The sequence below is a fragment of the Alternaria conjuncta genome, assembly GCF_024043145.1.
Source record: "Alternaria conjuncta strain BMP 0040 chromosome Unknown scaffold_2, whole genome shotgun sequence".
Lineage (NCBI taxonomy): Eukaryota > Fungi > Ascomycota > Dothideomycetes > Pleosporales > Pleosporaceae > Alternaria > Alternaria conjuncta.
In genome coordinates, this window is record NW_026250091.1 from 2,074,167 (window position 1) to 2,096,730 (window position 22,564).

Sequence of the window (22,564 nt, forward strand, 5' to 3'; positions counted from 1 at the left end):
GGCGTTGGCGAGAGCGAATAGACTAAGTCTCTGTGGCTACAGCTTGTCAGCGAATATGCGTGTAGAATAAGGGTTCTATGTGACATACCTTGTATAGATCATTAGCATCACAGCTGATACTTAGCGACAGACTATTCCTCTCGTCTAACGCGTTCTTCTGAGAAGTCGCGCTTCGTCGCGAACGGGGACGCGTCAAACAGCCTCACCTATCGCCATCGCGACCGAGCTGCAGCACTGACAATTCGACAAGGATATCACCATCCTCCCAGTTTGGGTTTAGGGTTTGTCGCGCTAGAGATCGACCAAACGATCATCGTGTGGCGTGTACATGGTAGAGCGTGGATCCCCGCGTGGATGAGGGGCGACACCAGCGACATCACAAATGCTTAGCTCAGCCCCATCTACATACAACCTTCCCCCCAACCAACCACTCACCACAAACCCAACACATCCCCCACAATGGCGCATTTCTCCCAAATCACCAACCTAGCCGAATACGCCGCCTGCATCAAAGCCACAGCTGGAAAAACCGTCCTGCTAGCCTACTGGCCCGAAGACGAAACCACTAACGAGGTAGCCACGGCCCTGCAAAAGCTACTCCCGTCAACATCCTACGAACAGTACGATGTAGTCGACATTTACTGCTTCGACATGTATTCACTGCCTGATCTGGGCAATATGCTAGATGTGAGCTTTGTGCCGACGCTGATGTGGTTTATGGATGGGGTTATGGATGCGATTGTTTGGCATGAGGGGTGTGCGATTGAGGGGGAGAGTGTGGAGAGGGGGGTTAAGAGGGTGGTGGACAGGATTAAGGGAGGCGATATTGCGGGGGAGGATAGTGATGATGATTGGTAGATGGGCGGGGTTTGGAAGAGGAGGATGAAGACTTTCTCAAGCCAGAAACCTCTTGGGGAAGCAGGAAGAGGCCTGAAGACGGATATTGCATTTATTGAGTACCGGCTTGATAGCAACTCCTTTCGACTCCGTTACGATCTCTGGAAGCAGAATTGTTCGACATGGAGCTCGGGCCAGTGCGGCCGCCTTGGACTTATGCCACGGAGTTCTGGAGAATAGCCTCTGTTTGATTGACGTCTGTCGACTGGAATTTATCACTGGCAAACAACACATCTTAGTACGTCCTCATTCCGGCCAGCTCTTTCTATCAGCTTTCTTACAGACTCCAAGCCAGTCGAGACTAGCTTGCCCCTCTCTATAGTATCAATACTAGTAAGAGTCGCAGCTACCATTCTGCTGTTGAACCAATCTATGACGTTGAAAGACAGGCTCCAATTTGCCATTTCTCAACTCTCAGCGGCGACACCAGTCTGGCTCACGCTGGCCTTAGCCAGACACTACCTCGGTAGAAAGAACTACCCTCCACCCCAGCTCCGCGACAAACTCTCGCAATAAGCGGTTTGCTTTATAGAGTTCTAGAAGTCTACGGTCCTGGAACCAGAATTGAAGCCATACTAATACCATTCCCCCTGCCCTGTTTCTACCCCGTATGAACCTTTTGCCTAGTAATACCCCAATATTCGCCTTTCCTACACCAAGTACCCAAACAACAATGGCGGGAGGCAACAGCGAACAAAAAGTACTCCTGGATGTTTTCCTCCAGAAGATACGGCAGAAGGACGAAGAGATTGAGGGCATGCGAAAGCAGAAGCGCGACGACGACGCAGCCCTCCGTATCGCTCACGAGAGGATCGCTCAGCTTGAGAAGCAGATAAAGAAGCAGATAGCGATAAAAGCACAGCCCTGGCGAAGAGGAGAGCACAACAACGATGAGCCTAGCCGGTCTTTCGCCAGTAAGGTAAAGTCCACTGCTGACGCTTCCACTGGCAAGGCGCTCAATGGCAAACAACCAGTTATGCCCACTACAAAAGCATCCCTATCGTCCGAGAAGTGCCAAATCCCCGGCAAAAAAAGGAGAAAACACTGGTACGATTCCTGGTACAAGGTCGAAACGAAAATAGTCTATAGCAACGACGAAGTCCTTGAGATGGAGCTCCCATGTTTCGACTCAAAGTTCGATCACATCGGAATAGCTCGCCCAGCAGAGAACCCTGACGATCGGCACACAGAGTGCCGCTATTGCCTTCAATTTTACATAAAAGAGGACTTGTGGGATCACGTGGACGTCTGCAGGGCTTTCTGGAATCTTGCCGTACGCTGTGGGCACTGTGGCAGGATCTTCAAACTCAACGACGCTTTCTACGGCCTGCATGCTCCGGAGTGCAAGGTGAAATCGCAGGATACCGAGTTCTCTGGGTATCACTATACGCTGGCGAGGGCTGGGGTCTGAAGCGCGGTTCAGGGTTCGCGGGCATCGATCTCATAGTTTCGATGTCTGAGGACCGTAGCAGGATAGAAGGCACTGCAAAGTCAGTAGGAAGAAAGCATTACACAAATTTCCCAATATTAAAATGTAGCTACATGCTTGTGATTTGGAATGAACAGCGCCACATGGCGCAGGTATGCAGATACCTGACATGTTCACCCACACGTTGAACAAAAGAAACAAACATGAGTAGTTCTCTGACGCGTTCTCACGGAGGGTATCTGCACTATGGCAAGCGACGCGATGTCAACCTAGAGAATCATGCAGGTTCGGGTTGTATGATGCGTCATCGGACTAGGCACGCTCCGATGCCTACACCCGTGCTTTGATGGCGTAGTAGAGTATCTAGACGCGGTGAAGCTGCTAGACTACTACCATCTAAACTCTGATACTTCCCGCCATGCCTACGCGCCTCTAGCACGTCTTCGGCATCCGTCAGTCTCGCCATGAATGTTGATGATCGCGTCTAGGGCTCTCGCCAAGGCTTGCACGGTACCGGGAGACGGCTATCTCAAAAGCTCCTTATTCACTACCCCGGGTGGCTCCACTCATGGCCGCCGTCCATGCTCAACCCACGAGTGCACACGATGCCAACGACCAGGCGCTGTGGCCTCAGGCCCCGGTGCAGCTCCAACGAGGGCGGCAGCCAAAGGACTCGCAGGCCAAGATCGTGTCCTTTGGCCCTGTGCGCTCGCTCGACCAATTCGAGACGTCGTTGCGCGAATACCTGAGGAGTCCCCCCAAGGAGCCTGAGCACACCGAGGCCCAATTCGCCTTCGATATCGACACGTCTTTCGCAGTCCCGCTGGCGACTAAGCAGACGCCGTCCCAGCAGCCTCAGCAGGCAACTCAGCCGCCGCCGCTGCAACAACAACACCCACCACCCCACCTCGCCCATCAATACAACCATGCACCACCCGGCTACCAGTCTGCGCATTTCCCTGCGCAGTACCACTCTCTCGCGGACCCCACTGCCGCGCTGGGGCACAGCTATGCCGAGTCTATTGAGCCCAACAATGGTGCGTCCAAGACGGCGGAGCAGAAAGTCGCATTGAGCGTCAGAGAGGCGCTGCAGCCGACGCCGGAGGACTCCAAGGTGAGGATGCGCAAGCAGCGGGCGGTTGCCAAGTGCTGCGTGGACATGATACAGAGGATCGACGGATACCGCTACAGCTTCCACAACTGCTGGATCAGCAGGGAGGACGACAGCTACCGCTTCTCCTACTACTGCAACGACTCGCTGCTCAACAAGGACCGCGCTGCCAACGGCAAGGGCACCAAGCAGGGAAAGCGCGCCACGAAGCCCGTCTACGACTGCAAAGGCGTCTTGTCCATCAAGTTCTCGGCCACCAAACAGACGCTCGACGTCTTCTACAAGCACGTGCCCATACACAAGACATACGAAGAGCGCGCCCCGCCGCCACGAAAGGACTCGAAGCGCCGCAAGTATCTTGAGGAGAACGACCCAGAGGCGCTGGCCAGGCTCGCAAGCCGCTCGAGGCAGCTGAGCAGCGAAGACCCCGACACACCCAGGGTGCTGAAGAAGAAGCGGTCCGACCCTCCACCAGAGCCCCCGAGGCCCTTCAACACAATCGAGAGCGATTTGAGGCAACAGAGTCTGCGTTCCTTGTTGGAGCTGATCCAGCCACCTGCAGAGTCACAGCACACAATTATCGAAACTCCACCACCTCCTCCGCCACCTCCGCCTCCGCCTCAGCGTCCCCCTCCGCAAAGACCCCACCCCGGACCACGCCCTACACTACACGTTGAAACGCAAGCCATAGCAGCACCCCAGCGGAAACGTCCAAGGAATAGTTGCGACGTCTGCAAGGCAAAGAAGACCAAGGTAAGACATCGCCCACGACATGTTCAAGTAACGGGAGCTGACATACGCAGTGCGATGGCATAAGACCTGCCTGTTCGACCTGTAACGACAAGAAACGGGTGTGTTTCTACTCGGAGCCGGCCAACGGCGAGGACCAGCGCCCACCCACCAATACCCCCGAACCCGCACGTCAATCTACGAACAATGCCATGTCCGAGCTCGAGATGCTGAAGAAACAGCTTGAGGAAGCAAAGGCCAAGATACGAGAGTTTGAGTCGGAGAAGCGAGCGTCGACTACTCCTGTTCAGACGCCGCAGATGGGACCGCGGCCTCGATCGCAGCAATCCAAAGCCCAGCACCAGCACCAGCACCAGCCGCAACCGCATTCGCAGCCCGCACCACAACCACAACAAGTACATATGCAGCAACAGCCACAGCAAATGCCGGTCCCACCACAGTCCCGCCATCGGCCACATGTCGCTCAAGCGCAGGCCTTGCCTCATGCTTCTCAGCAGCTGCAGCGTCAACAGTCGATCCCGAACCACCGCCAACAACTGCAGCAACTCAACCAGGGCCTCCCGCATGGCATACGAAGCCCGCAGCAGCAACTAGCCTACAAAATGGGTAGTCAATCACCTCAACAACGCCTACCGAACGCGCCGCAACAACCTCAGCAGATACAGCCTCAGCAGATTGGGCCCCCGCAACAATCTCTCACGCCGCAACAACAGTTCCAAGCAGCAGCCGCGCAGCAAATGCAGACTACACAGCTCCAGACGCACCCAAACTACTTTACCGCCAATCACTCCAACCACTCTCCGTACGGAACACTCCACCGAACCATGCCGCAGAACACGCTGCCGGTCAATACCATGGCCACACAGCCTATGGTAGCGCAGAATAGCATAGCGGGACAGACGAACGCACACCTACCGCAGACGCAACCTCAACAGCCCCCCGCACCCGCCATCGATACGAACAATGGATTTGGGCGCGGCGACTTTGCATGGGCGCCGAATGGATACTATGGGTACCAAAACGCAGCACCGCAGCAGCAGCAACAACAACAAAATCAACAGCAAAACCAACAACAACAGCAGCAGGACCAATGGGCCGCGGCAAGAGGGCCAGGTGTGTACAGATAAGCACCGCGCAGCCTGATTGTTATCTAAGAAGTGGCTGATTATCATTTTACGAGACAAATATTGCAGTTACCTTAGCGAGTTTATCATGATCTAGCAAGTTTGGCGTTGAGAAAGGATATATACACATACCAGATACCCAGGTTATACGAATATGAATGAAGGAATGATCACTCACTGCATACAATACATACGGAAGAAGTAGGATCGTGACTACGTGTCTTGATAAACGTGTTGGTTCAGCTGTCAAACTGCGCTACATCATGATTCCAACGCCAGAATGCCGCTTAATGGCCTTTCTCCCAGAGCCTGTGTATGTACGCCATGCCGCTCCCAAAACGCCTTGCAAATGCTAGCCGCTGCGCCATCTTCCTTCAGTAACATGGGCCGGAATAACCTTGTCATGAATGATCTACTAGAACCCAATCTTTTGACCTAGACCACGGAACGTGTCACTGATGCCACCGCCCATGCCAGACGACTTGTCGTTCATCTTCTGCGACGAGATCTCCATACCCGCTGCTTGCATGTTGAGGCGCGTTAAACGAAGGCGCAAGGTGTGATCATATGCTTCGGCCATTTTGAGAGCGTCGGCGTGGACGTCATGGCGGGGGTCGGTCGGAGGGCAGATGAGCAGGCGGTCGACAAGATCTATCCGCGCATTGAGAAGACGCTGGTTGATCATCTCCTCCAAGTCCTCGTCAATGGTCCGGCCTTGCGCTGGCGGGAACTTGGAGGCCATCTCATCGAGCGTGACGCAGCTAAAAGGTATGAAGTACTGCACAATGCTCTTCCTCCTGATCCGGCTGTAGATTGTGTTGAGCATCTTGGATAGGTAGAGGTCGAGGAGGTAGTCGTTGCGGTAGCCTTCGAGCACTTCGAGACAGGCGCTGTACTTTGAGTTGCAGAAGAGGTTGATGGCGCGGCGGATGTGAGGTTCGAGCTCAAGGAAGTTGCGGAATTCGCTGTTTGCTAGCACCTTGTTTTGTAGGTCCGTACGGTCCATGTAGGCAAGCGCGCAGAGACCGCCATATACAGCGATGTCATTGCCTGAGATGACCTCCTTCTGCCATGTAATGTTTGCTGCTGGCTCTGCAGTCAAATATGCCGCTGAGGTGCCGAGGAAAGCTGTCGCAGCCTCGCGGTAGTTGCCGGTAGCCATGTGACATAGACCGCTGCAAGCAGAGATGATGGGCTCCAGCTTAGCCTTCTCATCGCCCTTGAGCTGTGTGGCTTCTGACTTGGCCAGGTTGGCTAGTACAGTTGTCCATGACTTCTGTGCGATGCTAACGTATACGAGGCGGAGGGTCATATCGGCGAGGTGCTTGGGGGAGGTGCAGTGTTCGCGCATCTTCATGTAGGCCTTGTGTGCGCTGCTGAGGTCGCCGGTGTCGTAGTAGAAGTGACCGAGGTCTTCATTGCCCATCTGCAGAGTGTAAGTATATTGGCACCTATTTCCCCGATGTCTCCACTTACTCGTATGCTCTCCTTGATCAGATTGTTCTTGTATGACTTCAACTCATGCTCTAGCCGGTCGTGCTCCTCGCGCACCATCCTCGTCTGCCTCTCAACCCATGTCGTGTCGACCACGGAAGCACCATCTTGTGGTGATATGCGACTGTATTCCTCTACTAGACTCTGGTATAGAGCAACATTCTTGCCCTTCTTTGCCTCGGCGATGGCAAGGCGGTATGCGTCGGCGGCGAGATATGGCGAGTGCGCGCCGATGTGGTGCAGGCGGTCGATTCGTGTGTACCCTACAAGATGAATTAGTATACAGATACCTGGAGAGACATTACATGAGACGTACCGGTGTAGTTGGCAATGTATGATTCTAGATCAAACTTGGGAGGGTCTATCGGAGTTAGCGAACATGCGCCATTGTTGTATTGGTTATGTCATACCCTTAACCACGATTTCGCCCTTTGACCTCTGGTCCTGGAAGAAAGGCGATTGCTCGATGTTCGAAGCCATGGTGGCAGTGTTGTGAGAGGGAGAGAGGGCGTGGTTGCGGCGTAATGCTGGGAGTCGGTGGAGCTACAAGCTGTCTAGGTCGCTGCTGCCTTCCCACCGCGGGGAACTGAGCACGGACCTTCACTCGCCGCTCCGCCCACCTTTCCAAGGTTCCATCACGACGCGCAGTCACGGGGGCGCTTGTGGCCTTTCCCTTCTCCCACCTGCAGCATGGATTGAGTGAAGCAAGCCTGGCGCGATAATCTGGCCGCGGAGTTGTCCAGACGTCTCAAGCGTTGTTTCTGAAGACAACACCGCATATGCATCTAGACTCGACAATAGCCAGGACGAGGCCATGGATGTACACGTTGTTGAAACACGGCCATGCAGGCACTCGATACTTGCTTATGGCTACGATGCCTAGGCCTGCAAACCTCTAGACTTTCCTCTTCGCATAACCTCTCTAGCTACGAAAACAAATCCAGTTCAATGCCCTCCTGCATCGCCAAAGCGTCAGCGTCCCCCACGAGCACGCACCCGCAGACCCTCCACGCCACAGCAATAACCAAACATACCCCCATAGAAAAACAATCCTCTGCGTCAATGCAATCTCCACGCTTAGACGGACCCGGTATTCCGGTATCGAAAAAAGACCAGCCGTCCGTCCCATACTTTATCCACACACACATGGTCAGCTGTGGCTGAGGCTGAATCCAGGCCAACGCAACGGGTAACGCCCTGCCTGCTGCCCTGGACAAAGTGGTCATCGGAAAGTTGTGGCAGCTTACTTTGAGTAACGGTTATGAGAGCCGAAATTTCCAGAGACCATACTTTGGGGAGATCTACGACGCAGGTCCGGGGCGTGGTTGATGTCAGCTCCTTCCACGCCCTGGGGTAGTTGGACCTCCTCGGAGCTTCAGATTTGTGGATAGTCGGTTTCGACGGGATGATTATGTAGAAATTACGTGTAGTCAAGTAATCAAGTGTTTGAAGCAGTCACAAATCATGTGTGTGCAATTATAATGATGGTAATAGTCAATAGATTCAGATACTATGTCTTCGCGTCCAGCACGTCCATTACATCTCGCTCGCAAGCGCAAACTCCAAAAGCCCCAGTGGTATCGATCGAGAGAAGTACAAGAATACAAAAACTACAAGCTTGGTAGTACAGCAAAGAAGTTCGTTGGGGTGTTCGTTCGTTCATCATGCCGTGTCTGTGTACGGGCTGTCTTGCAACCTTTTGTAGATCCCATCCGTATCGCTCAAAACGCTCGCAACAAAAGCAAATGTCGTATCACTATTCGTACTCAGAGAGCCCACTCTAGTGGTGCTGTCTCCATGCTCACACCGTTGATGCCGCCGACGATGTTGTCGGGCACCCACGGTCCTCTCTCCTCCCTCGTCGCGGAATGCAGGGCATCTGCGCGGTTGAAAGTCTGAACGTCCAGATCTGTGACGTAAGACTTGCCGTCAGGCAGCTTCATTCGCACTTCAAACTCTTGATCGAGCATCATGTCGTCTTTCCACAGCCTTCTCTGGCCGTCGTATACGCACAAGACGCGCTTCTTCATCTTCATCTTGTCGGTTGCGCAACCCCAGGATACGGGGTAGTTCTTGCGCTTCTTGCGTCCAGAGCCGGTGATGGCTACGCCTCCTTTGGAGAAGGTAAGGCCGGCGCGAGGACCCGACTTCTGGACGCGAGAGGAGGATTGGTGGTTTGGTAGGTGGTTGCCACCCCCGACGTGCTGCGTTGCGCCGACACCTCGGGGATGTGTTAATTGTCAATGTTGTTTGGAGGACTTGATTGCGCCCTTGCCGGAGCGAGCGCGACGAGAGCCGTAAGTGGCATCCTCGTGGTCGTCATTGTCGACCTCGTCTTCCTCGAAGTCATCCTCTTCGTCTTCGTCGTAGCTGGGGACAGTGTACTCGATGCTCTTAGACAGACCATTGCGGTCAAGTGTCTCGGTGACATCTGGGTCCTCTGCAACCGATGTGAGCAGGCGTTGGTTGATGGCCTCGCTGGGATCGGTTTGCTGAACGACGCGGAGCACACAGTCGTCCAAGTGCTCGTAGAACTCTTGCGCGTTGGCAAAGGTGACCGAGCAAGTGGAGCAAGTACCAGCAACACTGGGCTGCGAGCCACCGAAAGCCTTGCGGCCAGATGGGCTCTTCTTGCGGCTGTTGGGAGGGTTCTGCTCGACACCGTGAACAGATGTAAGATGCCTCTTGAAGACATCAGCGCGGTTGAACGACTTCTCAGCCGCTGAACCGCTACCTGGACAGAAGCCGCAGACCATGGTACCCTTGTAGTGTGTGAGTGTGTGGCGATTCTTGTCATACTTCCTTGCGAAACCCTTCGAGTAGTACTCGCAGGTCGCGATAGGGCATTTCTCTGGTCGTTCAGCACGGTGCGTGAGCATGTGCGCCTTCAGGTCTTTGAAGACGCGTCCACACTCGGGCAGTGGGCACATGCCCTTTTCGCGGGTCTCATCCTTGTCATAGCTGCTTCCGCTCTTGCGGCTGGTGCCTGAGTTTTGTGATTGGACAGAGACGACGGAGCCTCGCCGTTGTCCGCCAGGTTGAGGGTAAGGCTGATATCGTTGAGTGTGTAGGTATGGGCTAGCGCTACCCCCTTTAATGTGTGCCGAACCGGGACTCTGGGTGCGCGATGAGAGTTGAGAGAGAGCGGGGGAAGGCGGCTGCTCGACAATGGGGAAATAGGGAGACGGAGTAGCCCTGATCTCAGGGTATGGGCTCTGAGGTGCGAATGGGAAGGGCTGAATGAGATTAGGATCTGCTTGAGTTGCGTTAGTTTCTGTTGCGTGTAGCGTTGAAAGGCAACCAACAAGACTGAAAAGAATGAAAAGACTGCGGAACTGAAGTGACTGAAGGAGAATTGACTGATGGAATACGGGGTGTGTTGACCGTGTCCGGTAAAAGAGAGTTCCCCCGCCCATCTGATCTGGAAGACCATTTGGCTGAAGCTGGAGTTATGGGCGTCTTGAATACATGCCGCATGAAGTTTTGCGACGGAGAAGATGTAATGAAAGAAGCAGGCGAGGTTTTCGGTAAAGGAACAGTCGACTTACCCACATACGACTTATCAGCCGCTACCATCCCTGAGTAGTCATAGCCAGAAGAGGCACCGAGTCCCATTGTGTGCCACGAGTCGTTGAATTGCGGAACAAGTGATGGGGAGCCCATGGCAGAAGACGACACTGAAGCGCCAGATTCGGAAGATGCCGAAAGAACAGGGGGGATCTCGTGGAAAGAATGTGAAGTGGAATGTGGAGAGCCTGCTGGGGTTTGATACTGATATGGCTTGACACCTTGTGCGATGGCATCGTAGTGGTATTGTAGATCTTGTGGCCGTTGGAGGTCTGCAAGAGTAGCCATCGGGTCAAAGGGAGCGCTGAAGGCGTGCTCCATGGCATATGTTGAGGCAGGCACATAAGGTTGGTTGTGGTGAAACTCTAGATGCTGCTCTTGAGGATTGGAGTAGAGCTCGAAGTCGTGAGCCATGTTGGGTGTATATTGGGCGTAGTCAACCATGATGAGGAATGTAGTAGGTGGAGCAATGCAGGTTGCAACAGATAGGAATTGAACTGCAGCCGATGCCTATATCCGTAAATGGAGTCAGCATAAGCACTGAGTAGGTGCGATCGGATCGATGGTGTTTGGTTGGTAGGGCTAGCGCAAATTATAAGGGACCGACAGGGGAAAGCTTACCTTCCCGGAGGAAGTGCCGATCAAATCCTAAGGTTGTCGTATGAGTCGGCGAATAGTCAAAGGGCGTCGAAACTCTGCTGATCTTTTACTGCATGTGGGTACGGGAGTGACAGCGCGTAGTCCCTCTCCGTTGAGTAGTCCTGGAGGCGGCTGGCTGAAGCGAAGGACAAGTCAGAAGCCGGAAGGACTGTGATCCTGAAGGGTAATCCACGGCGTCGGAAAGGATCTGGATGAAGTAGTGTTTGCGTTGATCATAGGCCTGGATGGAGGACGATGCCTTGGGGGGCGAAGTTGGTTTATACATAAGGCCCAAGACAAGACCGCAATGGCCCCCAGCGGGAAACAGTGCACGAAGCTATACGACGGCAGGCCAGGCCCCTGTTCTGGAGGCTTGACTGCCCTATGCGCTTGGGCCTCTGGCATGAGGTGGTAGATTAGGAAACGGTCAGGCCACGCTAGGAAAAATAAAAAGAAGGCAGAAGTTACCGGCCGCCGTCAATTCACGTCCCCGCCTCGATCGCGCGCTCCGGCCTCCCAGTGGTAGCACTAACCCCTTGGGAGTCGCGGTGTGCCCGACCCCTGTCCACGCAAGTCGACGCACCAACAGAGCAAGCCATGCCGAAAGTGACGAGGGGTCGAGGGACGTCAGCGAGTAGGCGAGCAGCGCGTGGGAGCCTTCACGCTGCATCTGGGAAAGACAAGCGCATTAGGGATAGACCCTGGAGAAGACGCACGCTTGATCACCGCTTCGGTCGGGGAGCCATGGGCGGACTGGGAAGCTGTCCTGCCATTCCGCACGCCTGGTGGCCCTTAGCGCATCTGCTACGCGATCCTCTCGCTTTGCCCGGACCGCTGTGGCTGGTGGCGCTAGCATGCGGCTGTGCAGGCAGCATGACGTCTCATTGGACGTGGGGCGCTGCTAATCTTAGACCATTGCCCTCAATCGGGTCGTTAAGCGAGTCCTCGTGGGGCTCGTCGCTGCACTGCCTCTCCAACAGGCCCTGTATCGCGCTGACCTCACCGTGTTTCTCATCGTCACATCGTCACTGCGGGACTGACTCCAGCATGCCCACCCACTCTTCGTGACTAACCAGCCTTTGAAGTCGTGGTGCGTCATGGCACATTGTGACCGCCTACATGAGCACATCGCAAGGCTACTGTGGCATGGCGTGACATGGTCCTCTGAATAATCTTGGTTGCGTTTCGAAGTGGTGGGCGCGGGCGTTGTCTGGTCGCGAGCAAACACACTTGCCCTACAACCGTAACCGTTTCGTAGCCTTGGACCGGGTGTGGGGAGCCAAGTCAGAGCAATCTCGCTCTGGGACCTTGCGCTGCCACGGCACGCCATGTGCACACGCCGTGTGTCTTTGACCAGAGGCTCCCGAGGACTAGTCGTCATACACGGACCTCATGTTCCGCACCATACTAACGCAGCGTCTGGTAATCAGCGTGACATCTTGTTCGCGTGGCCCCTGGACCCTCCTGGCCCGACGAAATGGATAAGGTTGTGGAAGGCGTCAACCGCACCCTCGCTGGTACGAGCCCTCCTATCAGCAGTGCCGCCTGGCTTTTGCCAAGTATACCGGCCGCAGTGCAACTGGCACCTGTTCATTGACTGCGTGACAACACCCTGATGCACGTCGACCATGGAATGTAACACCGCTGTCTAACATCGACTCGGTACTCGTCTGACGCCATCAGCAATATTCCACGCTCCAGTACATCATGTCGCCATGGGCGCATCACTAATCTTTCCACCTGGTGTACACCGGAGGCCGCCCATGGTGGCTTTGAAAAGCTAGTGATAGCATGTGCGGGGTGAACAGCCTTGGAATCCGTGCCACTTGACCAGTTGAGACTACTTTAGTCGCAGAAGCTACTCTTGTCAAGCAGTCCTCGACCCACGCTCTCAACGCGGTAGTGGAGCCGTGTATTTTGACAGGGCATGAACCCCCAAAGTAGTATGTGGCTGACGCACGTCAGTACAGCGAGCGATCGTGGTTGCAAAATGCAAGGCCAGAACCTATTTGGGTTTTGCGGCAGGATTATGATCCGAGCCTCGCGGGATGTTCGAATTCAGAGTACGCAATCGATTTAGCTATGCGCCCGCTCCAGAACCACAGTTGAGCCATGCATGAGCCAGCCAGACAGTATATTTCGGGGTTGGAATTGCGCACTGCCGCAGATCCGTACTCAGGCAGGTAAACGACATCGTTCACACTGACTGTTGAGATTCTGTGGTCTCGAGTCAACAAGAACGCATACTGCAACATCCGAACAGCGTGTTCAAAACGCAAAAAAGTATGGGAAGTCGCACCGCCACAAATTATTGCGATGGCCAGAACCTCCAGCGCAAGGCATTGACCCTGCTTGTCTTGTGTGCTTGGGTATGGGCATGCGGGACACAGCGATGAGAAGGGCCGACACCAGACAAGCTATAGCGTAAAGGGCCTGTTTCGCGAAGATCCTAGTCGACCTCTCGTTGTGTGTTGCACATTCAACTCCGAACAATTATTGACCAGGTCGTGATTGTACCCGCCTGTATGCAAGACGTGTTTCATTTTCTGTTGATGGTGTTCGAAGGCACATGTCCTATTGGTGTGCGGACAGGTCTGCAGAGGCTTTGGCGACCTCCGGAATATTGACAAGCGATTCCCGTCGAAGGATAAGCGCAGAGAGGCTTTCCACCGCTACCATCAGCTTCTAAACATACGATTATCCCCAAATGGCACGACGGTTTGAAGTGGGTTCAGAATAGTCAACACACCGTTTAGATCCGGAGCCGAGACGGCGATGGCGCGACGTTCTCTTGCGTCGTTGACTAGCCACGCGATGTAGACTCGGGCGTTTACTCTGTAGTCTTACTTTCTTCGCTTGCATCAAACCCTGATTCGATGAAGATTGAAGCGACCCTCCGCCTGTAATGGGGTGCAGTGCTAGATTCACTAAGCGGTATACCCGCTTCTGGAAGGCCACACAAACGTGCGACCACAACAGCAACAGGCCATGGGCAGCACTTGGAACGCCCAAAGCCACTGCGACGGGTGATCAGCACAGGATTACTTGCTACTGAGTACCAATAGTTCGGAACCCTAGTTAAGATATCACGATCTTAGGGTTCCATGCCATGCGAACGATGCTACAACGAATGACAAGCCTTGAATACTCAGCGGGCTGTAATCATGCTTGACTGATAGCGCTGTGCGCCATCGTACACCAAGTCGTGCGAGCTCGGGAGCCAAATTTGGGCTCGTTACGATCGTACACCTCGCATTGCGAATGCATAGTTCCGAGGAGAAGACTTCGAGTGTGGGCGGCATGGCCCGTTACAGGGCTTAAGTGCCATGTTGTTTATGGACCGCCGTCGGCCGGGCTCACTGTGAGGGAGTAGCGAGGCGTGAAAGGTAATTCGTTGGCGTCGGTCTCGCCTATGCACGCGCAACCCCGCAAGCAAGCCACGAACCCAATTAGGAGGGTGAAAACACCGGCCAGATGGTTGATCATCCTTCCCGCGCACCGTGAGCCGTGCCATGCTGTGTTGGGACGCGACACACATGACGGCCCGAAAGCGAACAAGGATGCGGAGTAAACGTACGAGGAGTTCTGCTGTCGCTGCCCGCGCATGCTTTTCTCATCACCCATGCGCGTGTCCAGACCGTGGCTTCGGCTGATAGATTACCTTCCACGAGCAGAGCCTCATGATCATCGCAACCCTGCTGCAGCATGCGTATGGCTGGATCCCAATCTCTCAGGCCTCTGAGTGTCGGGGCAGACACTAGAGATGTCCACACAGTGCGGAGAAGTGGTAACTGCCGGTTTCTCAACATAGTCGGGAGTAGAAGAGAGCTGACCGCGTATTCTCATTTTTCAATGGAAGCGCCAAAAATACAGTTTGTTGTTCTTGAGTGCGCCCTATCGTTGGCTTGCGCAACAGAGCCCCCTAAACGTGTCGCTGGGCTTGACTGTGACTGCTATCCAGCAAGCACGGCTACGGTACCAGAAGGTTTTGCTTGCCTGGCGCCGCCCCGTATCTGCAGGCTGAAGCGGCTGCCTCATGGTGCACATGGGCGCCCCAGGCTGGCGAGTTTCCGCCGTCGCAGTGGGGTTGAGAGGGCTAAGGCCGAGCAGACCCTGATCAAAAGTGATCAGACCACCTGGCATCTGAGCAAAAGCAATTCTGCGCTGCGAGGGGGACTTGTGGGACCACGAGATAGCAGAGCTAATCTATCCTTCTTCAACACGGTACGTTGCTGGAGGACGAGCCAGCGAAGGACTTGATTGGCGCCAACCTTGGAGTCCTCCTTTAGTACGCTGACACGTTCTGGCCCCCAATCTTCGCCAACCCCAGTCCTGCAGGAGAGTATCAAACCAAGCGACATTCACTCCACATGCGCGCGCGAGCCCACAAGGTGATGAAGAGTCTTGGCTGTGAGGGTCCAGGGTGCTTGCACATGGACCGATGTTGTCCTCCTTGGTGATCCGGCATACGATATCAGAGTGTCTGCTCGCCGACCACTCCAGAGACCCTCGCTCACAAGGGTACTATTTCGAGAGCGGTTGTCCTCTGAGCGTGGCTTTGGATCGGCAGGATCAGCGGGATCGAAGGATGCGCTGCGCGTGTCGCTGTCCTCCTAGGGCACAACATATCGACCAGTGCGTTATCGTTCTATGCGGAGTAGGTGAAGATTTATGTAATGTAAGGAACGTAGAAGAGATGTAGTTGAAGTAGAGTTGATGTGGAGCGAAGGGTCCCAACACTTCGGGTCGCCTTCAGCCCTGGTGGAGGAAGGTACGAATGAGGCAATTGCGCCTAGTGCTCGAACGCCGTTTTCATCGAGGCTACGGAGACTACTCTGCCGACATTGCTCGTATCGTATCGTAGTCGAGGTATGTTCTACGCACGTTTTTGCTGTGGGAAATGAGGTACCTGGCGACCTCACTGGGTATGACGTATTTGATGGGCCCACGCGAGAAATCTTCGCCTCCGAACAACCCTAGCAACCACGGAGTGTCAGCAACACGTCTCAACAATAGGTCTCATACAACGTTCATAGAGAACAATGCACGCTGGCTTTCATTCCATATATCATAACATGTCGTTATATTGCGATCATAGTTGCGTCGCATTTGTACTACCGAGCCGGAGTGAGGAGCTTGTGATCTTTCGCATCAATCACTTAACAGCACGGCACCACAATGATCCCTTCTTCCATTTCCGACAGTTTTCGAGGTATCGGATGTTTTTCGCAGTATGGAGTCGATCTATAAGTATTTGAGTAATGAAAACGAGTCCATAAGTGCCTATCTAGGTAATATCTACACAGTCTAAGTATGGATCACAACGCCGAATCACGTTCTATTAAAGCCTGGGTATCGAGAACAACAAACGCCCCTTAGAAACGAAAGAGATATCACCTGAACATCCAAGACACCATGGCTCTACCAAGTGCATCGCACCCACTTCTCTCATGGCGTCAATCGGCAAGTGATGAAGCGCGGGCGCTTCACCTGCTTTGGTTGAAGTCGGTAGAGAAAGTGGCAGATATAGCCAGGATGTGCTCGAGAAGTCAATCAGCCGTACTGACCTACCTTCTCCTCCTGAGATTTCTCGCTCGATTCGCCGCTCGTATTGCTGCCCTTGCTGCCTCCTCTGGACTCAACTTTCCTGCCTTTTCTTCTGCCGCCTTCAAATTTCGCCCAGACCATTCGTTATTCCAGCAAGTGATCGCTGTTGCGAACTTGAGCAAGCTATGGAAATAAGTGAACAAAGGGTACGCCGGGATGATAAAGTACAATACGAAGTCCAAAGGATGTTCCCAAAACCATGGCCAGGTCTTGTTGAGCTTGGCAAACCATATGAAGAGAATCAGGCAACAAAATCGCGCATTGCCGCTCGGGGAGTCGAGATAGAGGTTGGAGTACCAAAAGGTGAGGACTGCCGCACCATCCCAGAATAGAGCTCCATTGTACATCCACGGGAAGTACACAGTCCACACCGAGATCGGCCATTTCCACCAGATGGTTCGATCAAAGAAGAGCGCTATTGGGTTTTGTCGAAACGTCGTGCGACTCCAGCGTTTGCACTGGTCTATGAATTTGAAGTTCTCCACGTTTCCCAGCGACGTGGACATGGTTGCTTCAGGCGAAGATTGGATCTTGATGCTATGCCCATGGTCAATGACCCATCGTGTGATGAAATTGTCGTCATCTGCAAGCAATGGCCCGACTCCCTTTTCCGTTAGGCCAATACTCTTGAATCCAGCGAGTAAATATCCCATCAACGGGACATGCCAACTAGTAAGCCATGCCAGCCATGTGAAGACGCTGCCCCCAACATATTCCTCTAAAAACTCCTCTTTGAACTTTGTATCTTGTACTATTTCAGCCAGGACGAGCATGGTTCGACCAGACACGGCAAAAACACCACCATCAGCGGTATTAGATGCCTCTGTCTCGTAGCTGTGGCGCATAAGATATAGCGCGCCCATGGTGTTCCACATGCCTGCCCAATACCATTGCACGCAGTACTCCAACCAGCCCATATCCTCAGGCCTGCGACCTTTTTTGGGTTGAAGTATTTCTTGTTCGGGAAAATATTCTTGCGTTTGAGCCGTATCGAATGCAGGTGTGGCTGGCTCATCGTCTCCGGGTTGCGGAGGCCGAGTTTCAAGACGCTGGTATACAACCGACTTGTGCGTACCAACGAGTCCTACTTCTGGGTCATTGAAAGCTGGGAGAGTTGCTTCCAAGAGATTCTTATGCCAGATCGCAGTATCGTCGACCAAAATGATGACCTCCGTCATTACACGATTTTTTCCCTCCTGGTTCACCTTCCCGATGGCCTGACAGGTCTGTTTCCGCTTGTTGGAGTGATTGACATATGTCCATCCGACTCTTGTATCCACTTCCGTTGGATCCAAGTCCATTGGACCCACGTCCTTTGGCTCATCTTTGTCTCTTTGTAGGGATATTCTTATTGGATTATCGATATTCTTTGCAAGGGTCACTTGCAATTCCTTCATCACTTCTTTGATATCTTTTTCAGCCTTTTTATTGTTAGCGGAGAAGATTAGACGCGCTGGCTTGTTAAGAAGGATCGCTGTAGCCATATTTGCGAACCTAGTCGAATCTTCTCCTGGGCCGACTGTCGGCACAATAACTGTACAGTCTTTTGAGTTGAATTTGGATCCTCCAGATATCGGTTTAGCCACCTTGTATCGAAAATAGAAGAATCTGGTGACGACAGTACGGTAGTATCGAAATACCATCAAGGCGAAGAACCAGAGTTGCGCCTTGTTCTTGACTGACAAACTCTTGTAGACGGTGACATTGAGGAGTGCTATCGGTACGATATGCAGAAGATTCCATGCTTCATGGGGCTTGTTCGGCGTGGGATTTTTCTCTCGTTTAGAATCGATCATGGTATAGTAGACCACCCAAGTGGCCCATCCAACAAGTGATAAGGTGTTATAGACGTGAAACCATGATGGTATTGGACCGGTGTTCGGTTTGTATTTCATGAATGATAGTAAGGTGATCCAGAATATTGACACAATACCGAGGATAGCGGCAAGCTTGTGCATGTTCTTCGTCGGATTCGCATCCGGGGACCGTGGCGGACTGGAATCGTCCATATTGCTTGTGTTTTGGTTGTGATTTCGCCTGCTGCTGCTTTCTTGAGTTTTGCTATTGTGCTAGAAGTAAACTCTAGTAGAAGTTCGTTCATATAGTCCAAAAGAGTCATTGTACCACCAGAGGTAATGAGTGAAAGTCGCGGGCCATAACGGTTGATGAGTCCATCACAGCGCCATCGGTGACTGTCGTGATGAATGTTGTCCACAATTACAAGACATTGGACTGCCACAAGGCTGAGAACGGTGTGACTGGCATCGATAGTCATCTTTGTGAGTGTACACCGCACCAGGAATTGGCAGTGAGACAGTCACGACTTCGAGTAGAATCGGGAGTCTTAAAGCCTTGACCGGTCTCTTGCATCGATGTGCTCCTTCCATTATGTGGACTTTGACGGAATTCTCTTCTTCATAGAAGGGCGAGTAACTTGAGTCGCAGCAACGTTGAACGATACTTTGATGACATATTTAACGTATTGTGTATGTCAGCGAAAGCACTTATCGATTCAAATTTCTCTCTACATCCTTGAAGACCACGCGAGCATTAAGCGGACATTATACTCATACAAAGCTTTGCGTCGCTGTAGGTGGTTGCTGACGATATACTCATGGAAGATGTGGCTGCCGCGTTCACCGCAGAACTCTTTAGATATACTAAGATCGGATCGTCCCTACGAGTCATCCAACACCCGGAATCGTCCGCCCAAATTGCTACATCAGCACGTTCACCAGGCTTGAGCAAGAATACCTAGGTACTATAGCATATATGTAACAAATACAGTTAAGATTTGCGCATCTTCGAGAGTATCATCACTGCGTATGACTGCTGTAGTATCTTAACACAGGGACCCAAGAAAATCATTCCCGATCGGGAATACTGCTAAGGCTTTTTGGTATGTATATGCTTCACCAAGGCTGAGTCTTCTTCTTTGCCTTCCATACCTCGTGCGCACGTTGACATCAATACATTGATATAACCCAGGCACCATGCAGTCCTTGCCATTCTTGATAATGCATGATGTCAAATCCACTCCCTACACCCATCATACACATAGCGCTGTGATTATGGTGACTGGACACTTGCGCAAGGACGGACGGTTACTTGTCTTAGCCCTCTGTGACACCGATCGCTAGCTGCTTGAAGAGATATGACTGGAGCTCATGTATTCGTCGGTAGACACCCTATTGGATACAACTGGAAGCACGGATATATGTCTAACAGTCTTGGTGTTATATCATTTCTTTGTCCCATCGAGCCGTGCGTAAATGCATGCCGTGTCCCAACACATTGCCGTGTATACTCGCCAATAGCAACGAGCTCAGTACACCTGACTCCTGAATGATAAGAGGAACGTTCACATAGCAACATGGTTCCAGCTTTGACGATGAAATCTACTCTCCGTGCAGATTCTGACGACGGCATGTATGCTTACGGGAAAGCCGCTCCCGCACTCGCGGCTGCAACCGACCTCTGGACTCAGCAGCTTCTCCTGCTCACACAGCGCACCTAGCTTTCTCTTCAAAACTATTTGATCGTTCTTGACTCACGAGCAGGTAGTCAACAAATCCGTTGAGCGGTGAAAGACTGCCGCAGGACACCAGAGGACCAGGCGCTTCGCACTCTTAGTCGACCCAAGCAGTGCTACCTCAAACCACGCGAGCTCCCCGCATGCTGATGATAATCCGGGGTCGAGACTCAGATACCGATGAACCCGCCATAGAAAGCACTTGTGTGGCGTGGGAGCAAGCCAGTGTGACCTACAACATCAGATGCCTCGTCCATGGGGATAAACCTTGCGGGGTCTGTACCACGACACACCAAAAACTCATCTAAATCTCGTCCTTACCGTCCACAGGTCGACCTTTTCTTGTCCCGAGACTCTCTGGAATGTTTCTAGTTCTGGAATGCAGATGTGGTCGGGCAAAACAGGCAGTCGCGGGGTGAAAGCGCTATTCCCGAAAGAACCTCGGGAAGGTATGTCGACGCGCCACGTGAACGTCTGGAGAAGGGAAGCAGTGACCTTGGCCGCACCCGACTCCTTTTCACACGCATTTCTGTTTGTCACATTTCACATCTCCATGTTACTTTTCCCCAGTTCTGCTGTCGCTTCGCGATGCGGTCCGCGGGAACAAGACCAGTTTGATGAACTGGCGATGGCTCTCCACCACTCACGAGCCCCAGAGGCCGTTTACCAGCAAAACTACTGAAACCGCCCAACGACCAGCGAGTCTAACCGCCACTACCTCTACCACGAGGCTACAAGTGTCTAGACTCCCATCATGCGGCACGTCCACGTTTTCTGGGGTCAATTTCGAACTGCTCAACTAGGCGAATTACCCGCGAACCGCTCGAACCTTGCACCTTCGTCCCTACAAGTGCTGCAACATCGCGAGGCTTTTGTCCCTAATCTGATCATCGCGCCCAATGGCATGTGTATACAGCGAGCCAGTAGGTCATGCAATCTCCAACGAGGATCCCCCTCTGCTAAGTGCAGCCGACCTAGATGCATCTTCGACGGTGAGCAAGGGGTATGGAAGCATGCGCATCTTGGTCGCGACGAAGATGCGCATGGCTATAAGTATATCACGGAATCCCGGGTCTGATATCTATTCGTACGACAATACATCTTGATCACACATACGATACCATGTCTCTCAAATCTCTCCTCCTATCTCTCCCCATCCTGTGGCGTGGTGCCACTGCACTACCAGCCGGACCTGGCTTTTGGGCTAATGGTTCATCCTATGTCTACTCCTCAGACGATATTCATGCCTCGGCTGCATACAACTTGATCGACACGTACGATGCCAGTAACTGGGTGAACAAGTTCGACGTCCAGGATATCGGTGATCCTACACGTATGTGCACTGGCAAAACGTTATGTCACTTTGTGTCTAACAAACATCTAGATGGCTTCGTAGATTACGTTAACGGGCAACAAGCTCAACAGCTTGGTTTGCTCAAGACGCAAAACGGTCAAGTTTACATGGGTGTAGACTCTACAACGCACCTTGACCCCAACGGTCCTGGTCGAAAGAGTGTACGCGTGCAGAGCAAGACAGCCTACAACCGCGCGCTTGTGATTGCAGACTTTGCACACGTGCCTGGTAGTGCATGTGGTTCGTGGCCCGCCTTGTAAGTTCCTCACCTGCCTGTAATATCGCCTTCATGCTGTGCAAGACTAACGGTGTACTTGCAGTTGGATGGTCGGTCCCAACTGGCCTAACCAAGGCGAGATTGACATCTACGAAGGTGTTCACAAGGCCCCCACCAACCAAGTCACCCTTCATACCTCACCTGGCTGCAACCCAGGGATCGGCTCAGGAGGTGAGACAGGAAGCCGCGGGGGTGGGGACTGCGGTGCCGGCGGCGGCTTCAACGGCTGCGGCATCTCCGCCAACAACCCCGTCACATACGGCTCACAGTTCAACGCCAACGGCGGCGGTGTATACGCCACACTATGGACAGACGGTGGAATCAAGGTGTGGTACTTTGCCACCCGCGACATCCCCGCAAACATCCGGAGCGGAAACCCCGATCCCGGAACTTGGGGTACCCCGATCGCAAACTTCGGTGGAGGATGTGATTACAATGCCAAGTTTAGGGACTTGAACATCGTGTTCGATATTACCTTCTGTGGAGACTGGGCGGGAGGCGTTTGGGGCTCGAACTCTTGCTCCCAGCTTAACCCCAGTTGCAATGCTTATGTGGCGAACCAGCCCCAAGCCTTTGGTGATGTAAGTCTTCCTCCTCTGGCGTTTGTGGAGGAAACAAACTAACAGTGAGTAGACGTACTGGCTCATCAACTCCGTGAAGGTCTACAGCGTCTAGATCTCCACTAATCCACCTTCTTTACACATTCTCCAGCTTTGCCTAGATGGCAACCCCATTCGTTCGATGTGAATACCTATGCTTTCAACCCCTTGTTGCCTTGGAGGA

The 22,564-nt window shown here is 53.1% G+C and overlaps 7 protein-coding genes across 7 annotated transcripts; 4 read left to right on the top strand and 3 right to left on the bottom strand.

Moving 5' to 3' along the window:
- Window positions 1-459: 459 nt before the first annotated feature.
- On the top strand, window positions 460-858 carry J4E85_001812 (uncharacterized protein; the record flags this gene model as incomplete). The annotated part of the gene is made up of 1 exon (XM_051466096.1): window positions 460-858. One exon carries the CDS (start codon window positions 460-462, stop codon window positions 856-858), a length of 399 nt encoding a protein of 132 aa, XP_051330653.1.
- Window positions 859-1,570: 712 nt separating this feature from the next.
- Window positions 1,571-2,308, top strand: J4E85_001813 (uncharacterized protein; the record flags this gene model as incomplete). The annotated part of the gene is made up of 1 exon (XM_051466097.1): window positions 1,571-2,308. One exon carries the CDS (start codon window positions 1,571-1,573, stop codon window positions 2,306-2,308), a length of 738 nt encoding a protein of 245 aa, XP_051330654.1.
- A 586-nt stretch (window positions 2,309-2,894) lies between these two features.
- On the top strand, window positions 2,895-5,314 carry J4E85_001814 (uncharacterized protein; the record flags this gene model as incomplete). The annotated part of the gene is made up of 2 exons (XM_051466098.1): window positions 2,895-4,190; window positions 4,241-5,314. The coding sequence occupies 2 exons, from the start codon at window positions 2,895-2,897 to the stop codon at window positions 5,312-5,314; spliced, it is 2,370 nt and encodes a 789-aa protein (XP_051330655.1).
- Window positions 5,315-5,726: 412 nt separating this feature from the next.
- Window positions 5,727-7,285, bottom strand: J4E85_001815 (uncharacterized protein; the record flags this gene model as incomplete). Its single annotated transcript, XM_051466099.1, has 4 exons — window positions 5,727-6,737; window positions 6,788-7,068; window positions 7,122-7,166; window positions 7,216-7,285. The coding sequence occupies 4 exons, from the start codon at window positions 7,283-7,285 to the stop codon at window positions 5,727-5,729; spliced, it is 1,407 nt and encodes a 468-aa protein (XP_051330656.1).
- A 1,286-nt stretch (window positions 7,286-8,571) lies between these two features.
- Window positions 8,572-10,816, bottom strand: J4E85_001816 (uncharacterized protein; the record flags this gene model as incomplete). The annotated part of the gene is made up of 3 exons (XM_051466100.1): window positions 8,572-9,026; window positions 9,096-10,058; window positions 10,354-10,816. The coding sequence occupies 3 exons, from the start codon at window positions 10,814-10,816 to the stop codon at window positions 8,572-8,574; spliced, it is 1,881 nt and encodes a 626-aa protein (XP_051330657.1).
- Window positions 10,817-17,033: 6,217 nt separating this feature from the next.
- On the bottom strand, window positions 17,034-18,627 carry J4E85_001817 (uncharacterized protein; the record flags this gene model as incomplete). The annotated part of the gene is made up of 2 exons (XM_051466101.1): window positions 17,034-17,076; window positions 17,117-18,627. The coding sequence occupies 2 exons, from the start codon at window positions 18,625-18,627 to the stop codon at window positions 17,034-17,036; spliced, it is 1,554 nt and encodes a 517-aa protein (XP_051330658.1).
- Window positions 18,628-21,272: 2,645 nt separating this feature from the next.
- J4E85_001818 (uncharacterized protein) lies at window positions 21,273-22,456 on the top strand (the record flags this gene model as incomplete). Its single annotated transcript, XM_051466102.1, has 4 exons — window positions 21,273-21,483; window positions 21,535-21,760; window positions 21,825-22,362; window positions 22,415-22,456. The coding sequence occupies 4 exons, from the start codon at window positions 21,273-21,275 to the stop codon at window positions 22,454-22,456; spliced, it is 1,017 nt and encodes a 338-aa protein (XP_051330659.1).
- Window positions 22,457-22,564: the final 108 nt, after the last annotated feature.